At 34.5% G+C, this 15,830-nt stretch overlaps 1 protein-coding gene across 1 annotated transcript in view; it reads right to left on the bottom strand.

Moving 5' to 3' along the window:
- Positions 1–15,830, bottom strand: part of UBE2R2 (ubiquitin conjugating enzyme E2 R2) — an 84,230-nt gene that overhangs the window by 13,261 nt on the left and 55,139 nt on the right. Inside the window, exons 2-3 of the mRNA XM_033121997.1 lie at positions 11,777–11,863; positions 1,284–1,381 (exon numbers count right to left, since the gene is read on the bottom strand). Coding sequence (XP_032977888.1) covers positions 1,284–1,381; positions 11,777–11,863 — 185 coding nt within the window. The remainder of the gene's footprint in view (positions 1–1,283; positions 1,382–11,776; positions 11,864–15,830) is intronic.

The raw sequence follows: 15,830 nt of genomic DNA, 5'->3' as shown, positions 1-15,830 counted from the left end.
AAATATCAAAGAGTATGGACTTTAGTTAATAATAATGTATTAATACTGGTTCACTAATTATAATAAATGACAATACTAATGTTAGATGTTAATAATAAAGAAAACTGACAGGTGCAGGGTATATGGAAATTACCTGTACTTTCTTCACAGTTTCTCTGAAAACCTAAAGCTGTTTTAAAATTTTAAGTTACGTTAAAAAAACCTTTGGGGGCGGTCAGTTGGCTCAGTGGTTCGAGCGTGTTGCTCATTAACACCAAGGTCGCAGGTTCGAGTCCCACATGAGCCAATGAACTGCGCCCTCTACAACTAGATTGAGAACAACGACTTGACTTGGAACTGAGCTGCACCCCCAAGAGCTGGATTGAAAAACGACTTGACACCATAGAAAAACACTGTTCCCCAATTAAAAAAAAAAAATCACTGACGACAAACACCACAATGAAATACCATGTCCATCAACTAGAATGACTATAACAAACAAAAAAACCCCACAGATAATAAATGTTAATGAAGATGTGGAGAAATTGGAATTCCCTTACATTGCTGGCGGGAATGTACTACTTAGTGCAGCCATGAAAACATGCTGGCAGTTCCTCAAAAAGTTCAACATTGAGTTACCATATGACCCAGTAATTTGATTCCCAGGTATATATCCAAGGAAATGAAAATATGCGTACGTATAAAAACTTGTACACAATATTCAAGTGACCAACCCCAACATATATAGAATACTTCTAAAGAAACAGATGACTAAATATCCATCATCTAGATAGACAGAGCAACAGATCAATCAATAGATAATCAAAAGAAATCATAAGAAATATACAAGCAAATCATAAGAACATCCACATATATATTAATAAAACAAAGAAAAAACAACATATGATGGAAGCTCTTTTAAAAGCAGTATGTGAAGTCAGTTTTCAGTTTGTAAAGACTAGGACATTTCTGCAAAAAAGTAGTAAGAATCCTAGAATAAAGAAGCAACTAATCCAAAACACCTAAGTCATGAGATCCAAAGACACAGGATGGAACGTAAGACAACGAAAGAGGAAGAATTCAGACTAGAAAAATTCTTCCAAGGTGACCACAGAGAAATGACTAACATATGCATTGATGCTCCATAAATAGAACTCTTCAAAATGATAGTTACACGCTACTTAAAGCTCTAGCAGAAGACAAAACAACCAAGTATAAAAAGGATTCTTTTGTACTTGTTAAAAGATAATATTCAATCTTAAGAACCACCTAAAAACCAGATTATTCCTTATGTAACCCCTTACCTGACATTCTGAGTAGGATTCCACCTTTCGGAGGGCAGTTCACCACTCTGTGGGTCATCTACAGGTGGATGAAGAATTGAAATGCATACATCTCCATTCTACAAGACAGAAATATCATATTCAGTAAATACTCAAATGATATAAAAAAAGAACATCAGTTCTGCTGAAATTTCTTTTCTCCCACAAAACTTGTTTTCTTATCATTAGGTGAAAAAACACTCTGCTTTTTCTTCACATTAGGAATCAGTGTTAAGAATTAAACTTTTTTATGGGTCAGCCCGGTGGCTCAGGTGGTTAGAGCGCCATCTCCTAACTCCGAAGACTGCCGGTTCGATTCCCACATGGACCAGTGGGCTCTCAACCACAAGGTTGCCAGTTCAATTCCTCCAGTTCCACAAGGAATGGTGGGCAGCGCCCCCTGCAACTAAAATTGAACATGGCACCTTGAGCTGAGCTGCCACTGAGCTCCTGGATGGCTCAGTTGGTTGAAGCGCATCCTCTCAACCACAAGGTTGCCGGTTCGACTCCCACAAGGGATGGTGGGCTGTGCCCCGGGCAACTAGCAACTGCATCTGGACCTGGAGCTGAGCTGCGCCCTCCACAACTAAGACTGAAAGGACAACAACTTGACTTGGAAAAAAGTCCTGGAAGTACACACTGCTCCCCCAATAAAGTCCTGTTCCCCTTCCCCAATTAAAAAAAAAAAATCTTAAAAAAGAAAAAAGAATTAAACTTTTTTATATTGTAAATATTCATTTTTGACCAATCTCCAAGGTGTACATTTTCAGTTAAAAAAGAAACATTATGTCTGTAGTACCATCCTTCGAAAAAATCATTTCAAAATAGAAATAGACAAATATGATAAATCAAGATTCAAGAGTCTTGAGAAGCAATTAAATATCTCTATTTTCAGATACATCTGTACCTAAAGTCCATGAAAAGAAACAAACGAAAATCTGGACTTGCTTAAAATCTGCATAGAGATGCTATAATCAACTTTAGTATCACAGTTTTAAAAACGATCGTTTCTATAAACTGAAAATATGCCTCACAACAACTTAATTGTAACACCCTCAGTATATAGATAGAAGAACTTCCCTATATAGTTTTAATATTTTGGTTTGTAAATTTAAATTATAGGACCTAATCCACAGTACATGTAAGTCAAACACATATGGATTGCTTACCATATGCAAAACAGACTTCTATTCAATAGAAAGAATTGAGTAAGATAAAGTCGCCTATCTCTTGTTCTAAAATTAAAGATAAGATTCCAATTTTTTAAAAATTAGAGTTGTAACCAGAGGTATAATGCGCAAAACTCCTACATATACAACCCAAATTTAGACACATGCAGATACACAACCACAGCAAGATATCAGAACATTTTTTTTAAACGAGGGTAAAATTTTAATAAAGTCAATACCAAATAATATATTCTAGAGTTTGGCTCAAATAAACTCTTACTTAAAATTTAAAAAAATATTCTAAAACTCTGTATTATTGTTAGATGTCATGAGAATGATAAAAAAGCATGAGAGAAACCAGGAGAGAGAAGCTAGGTGTATGTGGACAGAGGTGTGTGGAAGAATGAAAGGTTCAGTGGTTGAGGAACCTTTGAGATGGGCCTTGAATAATGAGTACAATTTTTAACAACCTAAGAGAAATTTAGAGTTTCCCTGGAGAAATAAACCAACATATAAAAGTTAGAATAAAATATGCTTGGGTAGTTGTATTTGTTTTGTAATGTTACTGTAAACAAATGCCACAAATTTAGTGGCTTTAAACAACACAAATTTATTATTTTACAGTTCTGTAGGTCAAAGTCTGACACTGCTCTCACAGGGCTAACAGCAATGTGTCGGCAGCAATGTATTCCTTCTCGGAGGCTCTAGGAATCCCTTTCCTTGTCCTTTCTAGCTTCTAAAGGCCACCCACATTCCTTTGCTCTTGGCCCAAATCCGCAAAGCAAGCATTGTTGTATTTCTATGGGGCTTTCTTCCAAAGTCACATATCCTCTCACTCTCATTTTCTGCCTACCTCTTCCACTTTAAAAGACTCTTGTGATTATAATGGGCCCACCTGGATAATCCAGAATAATCTCTTTATTTTAAGGTCAGCTGAATGCAACCTTAATTCTTCTTTAACATGCAACATAATACATCACAAATTCCTGGGAATAGGAGTGGACATCTCTTGAGGGACCATTATTCTATTTACCAAAGTAGTGAAGAACCTAGTTTGAATGAAATATAGAGCATAAAAATTAGGCCAGAGGAGTATGTTACTGAGTTAATATGTGTATAAATAAAATCTGAGTAGTAGGTTGACATAACAGATTCGTACTTAGAAATGACTTATTAAAAGATGAGCATCTCAACTGATGCAGACAAAAGCATTTGACAAAACCCAACACTATTTCATGATAAAATACTCAGAAAACTATAAATAAAAGGGAACTATCTTAACACTATAAAGGGTATTTATGAAACACCCAGAGCTAACATCATACTCAATGGTGAAAGTTTTCCTTCTAAAATCAAGGACAAGACAAAGATACCTACTCTCACCACTGTTATTTAACAATGTCCTTCAAGTTCTAGCCAGAGCAATTAGAGAAGAAAAAGAAAGGGGGCGGGGAGGCATACAAACCGGAAAGGAAGAAGTAAAACTACTTCCATTTGCAGATGACAAAAAATTCCACAGAATTCATAAGAAAGCTATTAATAAACACATAGAGCTAATAAACAAATTCAACAAAGTTGCAGGATACAAGATCAACACTCAAAAGTCAGTTTTATTTCTATACACCAGCAATTAATACCTTAAAAAGGATATTAAGAAAACAATTCCATGTACAACAGCATCTAAAAGGACAAAATACCTAGGAATAAATCTAACCAAGGAGGTGAAAGACTTGTACACAAAAAACTAGAAAACATTGCTAAAAGAAATTAAAGAAGACCTAAATAAATAGAAATATATCCTGTGTTCATGGGTAGAAAGATTTAATGTTAAGATGGCAATATTCCAATTTGATCTACAGATTCAACAAAATACCAATCAAATGCCTAGCTTCCCTTTCTGCAGAAATTGACAAACTGATCCTAAAATTTACATGGAAATTTAAGGGACCCACAATGGCTAACTCAATCATGAAAAAGAATAAAGTTAGAGGACTCACAATTCCTGATTTCAAAACTTACTATAAAGCTACAGTCAACAAGACAGTTTAGAATTAGCATAATGATAGACCAATGGAATCCACAAAGAATCCACAATAAAATCTATACATCTATGGTCAACTGATTTTTGGCAAGGATGCTAATTAAGTCCACTCAATGGGGAAATAACAATCTCTTCAACAAATGATGCCTGGACAACTGGATTTCCAAAAGCAAAAGAATGAAGTTGTACTCTCCTACCTTACATCACATACAAAATTAAATGAAACAAAAGTCTAAGAGCAAAAAATCATAAAACTCTTAAAAAGAAACAGGGATAAATCTTCAGACCTTCGGTTTGGTCACAGATTAGATATGATACCAAAAGTATGAGCAACAACAACAAAAAATAAGACTTCATCAAAATGAAAAGCTTTTGTGCAAAGGACATTATCAATAAAGTGAAAAAACAAGCTATAGGTATGGGGGGTAATAGTTGCAAGCCATACATCTGATAAGGATTTAAGATCCATACAACTCAAAGACAAAAAGACAAACCAGCCAATTAAAAAATGGGAAAAGGACTTGAACAGACATTTCTCCAAAGAAGATACATGAGTGGCCGATAAGCACATGAATGTTCAACATCATTAGTCATTAGGTAAATTGCATATCGAAATGAGATATCACTTCACATCCTGTTAGGATGGCCATTAATTTTTTTAAAAAAAGGAAAATAAGTGTTAGAGACGATGTGGAGAAACTGAAACCCTCATAAATTGCTGGAAGGAACATGAAATGGTTCGTCTGCTGTAGGACAGTTAGTTTGGCAGTTCCACAAAAAGTAAAACCTAGAATTACCATTTGTCCTGCAATTACATCCCTAGGTATATAAACAAAAGAACTGAAAAAGGTATTTAAACAAGTACATGTAAACATGTGGTCATAGCAGCATTATTTACATATTTGAAAGGTGGGGACGGACCAAATGTCCATCAATGGATGAATGGATAAACAAATTGTGATATATACATACAATGGAATATTATTTAGCAATAAAGAGGAATCAAGTACTGATACATGCTATACAACATGGACAATCCTCCAAAACACTATGCTAAGTGAAAACCAGACACAGAGGGTCACATATTGCACGATTCCATTTATACGAAATATCTAGAGACAGAAAGCTGACTGTCTATATTCTAGGTATTTCGTATAAATGAAATCGTGCAATGTGACCCTTTGTGTTGTCAGAGACTGGGGGAAATAGGAGTGGGAAGAAACTGCTTAAGGGGTCGGGGTTTTCCAGTGGCATGATGGAGATGCTGTACAGAGGTGGCAGCTGCACAACTTGGGAATGTAGTAAATGCCACTGAATTGGGTTCACTTTAAATGGTGAATTTTATGTATGTGAATTTCACTGCAATAAATTATTTTTAAAAGTAGGGGGTGGAGGGGGAAGGAAAGATGAAGAGAGGAAGGGGGAGGAGAACAACAACAAGAAGAAAGTTCTAGGCCTCCAGAAAGGCAGTTCTAAAATGTAAACTGAAAGCTATTTAGAATAGCCCCCATTTAAATTCAATTAAACCAAAATCTCCAGTATCCTTTATTTTTAACATCACATGATTCTGATATACAGCCAAATTTGGGCACATTACTCCCTAGAGAAACTTCTTCTCCAGACCTTAAAGTTAGAGAGAATGCATCAGATCTGCAAATCCATGAACACAACTACAAAACATACATAAAATCCTGCTTGTCACAAATTATTTAAAAACCAGAGCCCAACTCGAAAAAGGACAAATTTGGTGGCCTAAATATTTGCATGTCCTAAATGGCGGCTACTGTACCTATAGTTAAATCCTTAAGGTATATTTATTCTCGTAGAGCAAACTGGTATCCTAATTTTTTTAAGGAAAAAAGCAAAAGCTAAATAAGCACATAGAATTCAAACTTTCAATAACATGTATTATTAAATCACCTTTGCTAGGTAAAATTTCAACACAAAATCAGAGTCAAAATCTTCTGGTTTCTGTTGACTTTCTACCTTATGTATTTGGTTCATATAAACCAAGATGAAACTCACATACAGACTTTGGGAGTTCTACAGGAACATTCTATAAAACTTTAATGTTTTAGAACTACAGAATATTTTACAAGTCAATTAATAGCGAATTTTTTAAAGGATAAAAACAATGAAAAGAAAACATATATTTTACCAGTTACCAAAGAGAAGTTATTTTTGTCAATTTATCCTAGTAGCTAAGACAAATAAAATATATTAGGTTATACTTTCTAAAATATAAAGCATTCATATTAATTTTAAGAATTTTTAAATGAATTCAAAGAGAAATGATTCATTCAGGTCCCTTCTTAAAGACCACTGACTAAAATTATGTAAATTGTAACCATTTATCAAATGAACATTAAAAAATTAACACAATAAATAATGTAACAAAATCTTAACACAGCACTGAGCACTTTTATGTGAGTTAAGATCACAGAGTTCAAGCATATTTTTTCTGGTGATTTAACAACATAATACAGAAATAGAGTTTGTCTCACATAGAAGAATAGAGAGCAGCCAAGGACAAGTTCCCCATTCCATACTTTATTCCAAATAAAGTCTGTAGTGTACTTAATAGCAGTGTTCCAAAGTTAAAGTCTTAGTTTTGATAAATGTACCATGGTTGTTTAAGATATTAAAATTCAAGGAATCTGAGTAAAAGGTGTATGAGAATTTTCTGTACAATTCTGGAAACTCTTCACATCTAAAATTATTTCAAAGTAATTTTTTAAAGAAGTAGGTTTAAACTTAATATTTTTAGTATGCTTATAACACCTAGGCATCAAAATCAAAGCATTTTAATAAAAACCATCCTAAATACTATAGAACTTTTAAATTTCATTTTTAAAATTTATGAGTTTAAGAAAAATGAACTAAAGCAGTTTTGTCCTAGTTGTGAAATATCATCAGAGAATGCAATATTATAACTTTGTAATAAATTCTAATGTGATTTCTTTGGCTTCATTATTTGATTCCTGGGTGGAATAACCATTAAAATAAATTCTCAGAGATATCAAAGAAATACCACAGAAGCTCTAAAGATAATTCCATTAAACAAAGAATATAATTTAATCAAAGAAGAAAGAAATATATGTTGAATCATCAAAGGAGATGAAGCAGAACCAACTAAGCTACCATTTGTTTTACTACTTAAAGATAATTTTACCATTATTAAAAAGGGAGTAAATCCTTATTACAAAATCTTGCTATTTCAAGGATTCAAATGTACTTTCAGTCAAATTACACCCCTTGCGAACATAATGATGTACATAGAATACAGAAAGACCATACATGGGGATGGCAAGGGAGGAAGGGTAGAAAAAGGATGGTTAATTTTATATGTCAACATGACTGGGTTAAGCGATGCTCAGATAGCTGATAAAACATTGTTTCTGGGTGTGTCTGTGAGGGTGTTTCTGGAAGAGATTAGTATTTGAATCAGCAGAGTAAAGAAAATCCACCCTCACCAAACGTGGCAGGCATCATCCAATCAGTTGAGGGCCCGAATAAAACAAAAATGTGGAGGGAGAACAAATTCTCTCTGCCTTCTTGAGCTGGGACATCAGAATTCCTGGTTCTCGGGCCTTGAGACCCTGGAACTTACACAAGCTACTCCCTGGGATGCAGGCCTTTGGGCTCCAATGGGGAGTTACCCTATTGGCTCCCCCTAGTTTTACAGTTTGCAGAGGGCAGATTGCGGGATTTCTCAGACTTTAATAACCATGTAAGCCAATTCTTTTAATAAATCTCCTCATATAGTATCTCTCTATATGTCCCATTGGTTCTTTTACTCTGGAGAACCCTAATACAGTATCCTTGCTTTTACCTCATCTTTTCTGCGTAATTTATAATTATAGATTTATTATTCAGGACCTCTAGCTACATCCAGTTCTTTCAGTTTTTGAAAAGCTGATTATGGGTCTTATCTATTTTATTCCTAATGGCCTATAATCCATCTAAATAATTATAAACTTCATAAACTATGCATAATTAGGCCCATTCACCATTTATATAGCCTAAATTTTATTATTCCAAAAAGTAATGGTTCTGTAGACTTGGCAATAACCTTTTAAAAAACTTGTAAGACACAGCAAAGCACTAGCTAGCTAGCTCTCTCTCCTCAAGCCACATGAGGACACAGAGATAAGCCAGGAAGAGAGTTGTCACCATAAACCAACCATGGCTGGCCCCTTGATCTTGGACTTCTAGCTTCCTGAACTATGAGAAAACACATTTCTGTTGGTTAAGCCACCCACCTACGGTATTTTGTTATGGGAGACAAGCTAAGATGACATGTCTTAGGAAAAGCACAAAATAGACCCATTAGTAGGGTCTATTTTTAATCATTATTTAAAACAATAACATTTAAATATACCATGCCCTAATGATAACAGAATAGTAGCCAAATTGCTACCTCCTTATAATGTTGGTGGCTATAGAGATTAGGATAATGTTTTGAAAATCATTTGGGTCTAGAATCAAGAATAACTCTTCAGAACTAGAACCTTAGTGAAATAGCAAAATATTTTCCTATTGCTACCAAGTAGCCTAAAATACATTCTTACTGTCACCTTTATTTAATGGCTGCATTGATGACATTTATCTGTGAGCAATGTACAGGGAAAAAATGGTTTGTATACTCCTTCAAAAAAAATAAAACCTTTGTTATTTAAAAAATAAAGCTCCATGCTATGTTCTATAACACACTAGTACTAAAAGGATCATCAAATATTAAGCATTTCTGTGTACTTTTCATTCAATCTGTGGTAAACCTAAAACTAATCTAAAATTAGTCTATTATTTAAAAAAATGTAAATAAATAAATACATACATACTAAAGAGTAGTGAGATTTTGTGTTGCCATAGCTGTCACATTTGAAAAAAATGTGTCCAAAACCTCATTTTAATACATGGTATGTGAAGCAAATGGGGTACATTGGCTGTCTCCTTCTGATCACACAACACATAACCAGGAAACTATTTTTTAGCTCATTCAACAGAAAGGAGTAGACTGTACAGTACAATCATTGATGACAAGTTACATTTCTTTTGTTCTCCAAGTTTCCACTTGATATTTATAAATTTCACAAACACGGCAATGGTACAGGAAATGTTAAAATAATTAAATTCACTCATATAACACAGCAGTATTTATCACTTTTGGGGCTATAATAATGTGTCTGTGGGCGTAGTTAACAAAACTGTAACCAAAGCTCTTGTGATTTTTAAAACTTTACACAATAAACTATTTTCTACCAGTAATAGTCTATAATATTTATAGTGCTCATAAAGTTAACATACCAAAAACTCTTTCAATTCCTATATTTTGGAATTTATGCTTTTGCTTTTGTATTTTTGTTTTTTGTTATCATTGTTCATCCCTTTAACCCCAGTTATAAGTAGCTCTACAGTAAACATTTTGGTGACGAGAGAAACTTGACATCGAGATCCCTTGTATTCTACCATAGGTGGGGTGAGTAGAGAGCAACTTCCAAGAATATCCTTTTGGCCAAGAACCATGAGCCCTAACAATCTCTAAAATCACAAATACTGACATGGGCCCTCAAAAAGTTCAGTTCTGATACCATTTCCAGAGTGTAGCAAAGGTAGATTAATTAATGTAACAAGCGTTTCTTATGAACCCTTTGATTGCATCAAATTTAATTCCTAACTCTGACATCACATCTTTTAAAACAAAACATTTATGGCATGGAAACAACTGCATATTTTATAAGATAGGCATGCATTATTTTATTGTTAAAATTTTTATTATGAATATGAAAAATATTTTTAAAATAATGATCCAATAGTAAATCTTACACAAATAGCCTACCTAGGTAGTTTAAAAAAACAAAACAAAACAAAAAAACCAGTAGAAAGGTAGTTAACCTACACTTTCTTCCTTCAGAGCTCCGAATCTTTTATTCCTTTTGAGAGGAGTTTGAGATTTAGATAACTAAGATAAAAACTAAGTGAACATATTGGCTTTAAGGTGAATTAGTTCTCAGTAGCAAGACAAAAACTTGAGTCTCCTCAATTCTCTCTTGCTATCTAAAATCTATATATACTACATTGTTTTGAAGGCAAGAACTTCTGATTATTAAATGGACAGGGACACAAAAATATTTCTATGTGTACTGAACTCAGTTTGAACTTATGAAACAGTGAATAGTTTCTATAGTCTCTCTCCTACAACAGAATAACTTACATAGAACACTATAATGTATTCACTACTGTTTATTTGTATTATGATGTCAAATACTGATGATACTAAAGAAAACAATATTCTGGGAGCTTATTTCTGAAAAGGTAACTACATATCACCTTTTTGAGCACCAGTTTGTCCTGTTTTAAGAATCAAAGAAAAATGAAGATAATTCCTTACAGAAAAAGCAGGCTGTGAAAAACGACAAAGCTGCTCCAGTATGCTAATTTATACAGACTGAGATCTAAATTCAGGACCCTAGAGTAAATTCTCCATTTCTTGCTGATAAGCATTTCAAAGGCTATATAGCTGTTTCTGGAGCAAAGGTGCTTCCCAATATCTATCAGGCCAAAAAGGGACTATATGACTAAGGCTGCAAATTTTAAAAAGCAATTTTAATGCTTGGACCACAGCTACAATAAAATGAGACCACTTCAGAGCCCTATTGCAAAGAAAAAGATAACAGAATGGCAAAGGATATTTTAGTGGGCTCTGACATATTTTTCTGAGAAACATAATGCATCATTATAGCATCCTTATGTTAGCCCAAAGTTAAGTGTATTTCATCAACAAATGTAGAAATGATTACCCCAGGCACGTGGACTTGTCCAGTAAAAGAACCTCACTTTGGATATATTCCAAAAGAGGTTCTCAACTGCTCTGCAAATCAAATATAGTAACAAACCCTCCCCGCAAAAGCTGCATCTCTGATCATAGCAACAGGTGACCCTTGCTGTGAAGTTAGAGGATCGGTACACAAATATGTATGACTATCTACTAAATTTAAAAAATGCAAATGTGAACACATGCATTATAATCTTAGCAATGAGTAGCAAAAACTTAAAGCCTTAATCTTAAATTAACTATAATATACACTGGTAGTATGAAATTACCCTCCATTCTAAACAATTAAACTAACGAAAAGTAGGAAACCATGAATAGTCCTTTGTAGCTTTGGCACAACTACCATAGCGTACTCAGATATAAAGGCTATTTTAAAAGATTGTATCTAAAAAATCTATCTCTGGAGAAATTTATGATAGATGTCTCTTACCTCATAAATGTTGGGGTGCCACATTTTGGTCAAGAATCTGAAGGTAGGTGGTGAATATGGGTAGTCAATAGGAAATTTAATATGCGCCTGAAAAGAAAAAACACGAAATGCTAATAAATGAGATTACAGATTATTCACCTGCCTAGCAGTTAACTTTGTATTTAACTTTGTATTACCTCGCAATGAAACAGAACTCCTTTCTTTAGACTCGGGATTAAAACACCTCCTATATATTTTGTTAGCCCGAATATCAGAGTTATAATTAATTAGCATGTTCTTGCAGCATCTCTTCAAATATTTATAAGAGTTTATGTTAAATCACCAAAACTCAATAGCCATATAATTTTTAATTGAACTCACGTGAATGAAAAGAGTAATATGGTGTGTCACATTAGTTATTACATTTTATTTTTATAACAAAAACAATACAACCTTGTGATACACAATACAGCACAAAGTGGTTTTTTTTGTTCACATAATTTAATCACTACCCAGAAATAATAAATGCTACCACTTTGATAAAAGCTCCTTACAGTAGGTTGCATACATATACTTATTTCTTTACAAAACTTATTTTCAAAAATTCGAATATACTGTATTTTATAATCTGTTTTTTCCATCTATATCATATCATAAACATGTTCCTATGTCATAAAATTATCTTCAAAGGTATGATTGTTGGTATCTGTACAATGTTCCATCATATGGATATATAGAGGAATCATTTAAAAAAAACATTTCTTTATTTTTGGGGCATTTGGGTTCTTTTTAATCTTTTGATATTGTAAATATTGCTGCAGTGAATGTCATTCGCAGTACCCCATTTTTCAAATACAAAGAAATACAAAAAGTTTCATCTAAAAATACCAGTAAAAGAGAGTGAGGAAGGGAATGAAAGAACAAGCTAAATGTAAATAAGCTGAGGACACTAGTGAAAATGGTAGTCAGGATCCTTAAAAATTCGTTCTTCTATAAAAGCAATGAGAAAACTGGCAAAATTATAAGAATCAACTTCTTCAGAATCTAGAAAATAACCAAAGGCTTGCAGCAATACAGGGAGTATCTATTCAAGAAAAACAGCTGAGGACCGGCCTGGTGGCTCAGGGGTTGGAGCTCCGTGCTCCTAACTCCGAAGGCTGCCAGTTCGATTCCCACATGGGCCAGTGGGCTCTCAACCACAAGGTTGCCAGTTCAACTCCTCGAGTCCCGCAAGGGATGGTGCGCAGCACCATCACAGCTCACAGCTGTCAGAATGGCCCCCTGCAACTAACATTGAACACGGCACCTTGAGCTGAGCTGCCACTGAGCTCCTGGATGGCTCAGTTGGTTGGAGCGTGTCCTCTCAACCACAAGGTTGCCGGTTCAACTCCCGCAAGGGATGGTGGTCTGCGCCCCCTGCAACTAGCAACGGCAACTGGACCTGGAGCTGAGCTGCGCCCTCCACAACTAAGACTGAAAGGACAACAACTTGACTTGGAAAAAAGTCCTGGAAGTACACACTGTTCCCCTATAAAGTCCTGTTCCCCTTCCCCAATTAACAAAAAAAAAAGAAAAAAAAACAGGTGAACCTCAATAACAACAGTAAACTTTGTGGTCTTTTAACTTGCCTTAATCTCATGTCTTGCTCTCCAGAGCCATAGTAGCCTTAAAACTAACAGCTCACATTCAAAGTGAAGACCAAAATGAGTTGGAACTTCTTCAAAACTTTACTCCCAAAAAACTGTCATAATTTGACCTTTCTGGTGGTTCCCTATAAGACCTCACTTACTTTTTAGGTCAAACAATAGACCAACCAAAAAATTTAGTAGAAAAAGCTGGCATATGAGATTTCCATAAAGGCTTTGAAAAGCTCTGACAAATTGCTAAAAATCCAGAAGATTTTTAATAAGAAAAATCCAGTAATTTTTACATATTAAATTTTTACTATAATAGAGAAGTACAGCATTAGTTCTCCCCCCAAAATGTGTGCATGGCATTGGCATAAAAACAGACACAAAAATCAACAGAACAGAATAGAGAGCCCAGAAATAAACCCATGCCTATATGGTCAACTAATCTACTCATACGACAAAGAAGGCAAGAATATACAATGGGGTAAAGACAATCTCTTCAATAAAATGGTATTGGGAAAACTGTACAAATACAGGCAAAAAAATGAAACTAGATGACTTTCATACACCATATACAAAAATAAACTCAAAATGGATTAAAGACTTTAAGGTAAGACCCAAATCCATAAAACTAGAAGAAAACATAGGCAATAAGCTCTTTGACATCACTCTTGGAAATATTTTTTTGGATGTCTCCCCAGGCAAGGAAAACAGAAGAAAAATATATACAAATGGGAGTACATCAAACTAAAAAAATTTTGCACAGCAAAGGAAACCATCAACAAAACAAAACGATAGCCTACTGAATGGGAGAAGATATTCACCAATGATACATCAGATAAGGAGTTAATATCCAAAATATATAAAGGAACTCCCACGTAACATTGACTTAACACCAAAAAAACCCAAACAATCCAATTAAAAAATGGGCAGAGAATATTTCTCCAAAGAGGACATACAGATGGCCAAGAGACATATGAAAAGACGCTCAATGTAAATAATCATCAGGGGAAAACAAATTAAAAACCACAATGAGGTATCACCTCACAGCTGTCAGAATGGCTATCATCAAAAAATCAACAAACAACAAGTGTTGACCAGGATGTGGAGAAAAGGGAACCCTTGGGCACTGTTGGTGGGATTACCAATTGGTGCAGCCACTATGGAAAACGGTACAGAGGTTCCTCCAAAAATTAAAAACAGAACTCACATGATCCAACAATCCCACTTCTGGGTATTTATCCAAAGAAATCCAAAACACTAATTCGAAAAGAGATATGCACCCCTATGTTCACTGCAACATTAGTTACAATAGCCAAGATATGGAAGCAACCTCAGTGTCCATCAGTAGATGAATGGATAAAGAAAATGTGGTACATATACACAAAGGAATATTACTCAGCCGTAAAAAAAGAATGACATCTTACCATTTGCAACAACATAGATGGACCTAGAATGTATTTTGCTTAGTGAAATAAGTCAGAGAAAGAAAAATACTGTATGATTTGCTTATATGTGGAATCGAAAAAACAAAATAAATGAACAAACAAAAGAGATACAAACTCATAGATACAGAGAACAAATTGGTGGTCACCAGATGGGGCAGGATGGGTGGAAAAGGTGAAAGGGATTAAGAAGTACAAATTGCCAGTTATAAAAACAGTCACAGGATGTAAAAGACAGCATAGGGAATACAGTCAATAACACTAATAATTATGTATGGTGTCAGATGAGTACTAGACTTACCAGGGTGATTACTTTGTAAGGTATATAAATGTCTAATCACTATGTTGTACACCTGAAAATAATACAATATTGTATGTCAACTGTAATTGAAACATACATTTTAAAAAAAGAAACGCAGGAAATAAATCTGAAAGATTACACCTAAAAATATACAATTGTTAGAGAAGTAATTTAGATTCTGAGAGAGATTTTTTCAGGCAACTCCTTATATCTTTCTTCACTAACTTGCAAACTCACAAGGACAAGTACCTCCAAAATAGTTTCTGTATCATTACTGCATATGCCTTCTCTAAAATGCTCAAGAGCACTCTTGAGTGTACCCTCAATGAAATCACTGTACTCACCAGACATCTATTTTCAGTTATTCAGAAACTGAGCGTTTATGCTAATATTTTCAACTTTTCAATCATTCAACATATTGCTAAAAACCTATCAGGTTATCAGGTAGCAATGGTGGGAGGTGAGAAACAAAGATAGTTATAACACTACCCCTACCCCGGAATGGCTATGGTCTAACTGAAAAAACAGATATGCAAATAAATGATTACAAATTAAGTGCTCTCCTAGGTGCTAGAGAGCAATGTGCAAGAAATGCAAACTCTGAGATGATTTGGGAAGATTTACACAAGGGTGCTGCTACTTGAGCCAAATTGAGGCCAAAGTGAAAAGGGACCTAAAAGCAGAAGGAAAAGACTGTA

The sequence above is a fragment of the Rhinolophus ferrumequinum genome, chromosome 12 (assembly GCF_004115265.2).
Source record: "Rhinolophus ferrumequinum isolate MPI-CBG mRhiFer1 chromosome 12, mRhiFer1_v1.p, whole genome shotgun sequence".
Taxonomy (NCBI): domain Eukaryota; kingdom Metazoa; phylum Chordata; class Mammalia; order Chiroptera; family Rhinolophidae; genus Rhinolophus; species Rhinolophus ferrumequinum.
Note: the sequence above shows the minus strand (reverse complement) of the source record. Positions and strands in the feature narration are given on the sequence as shown.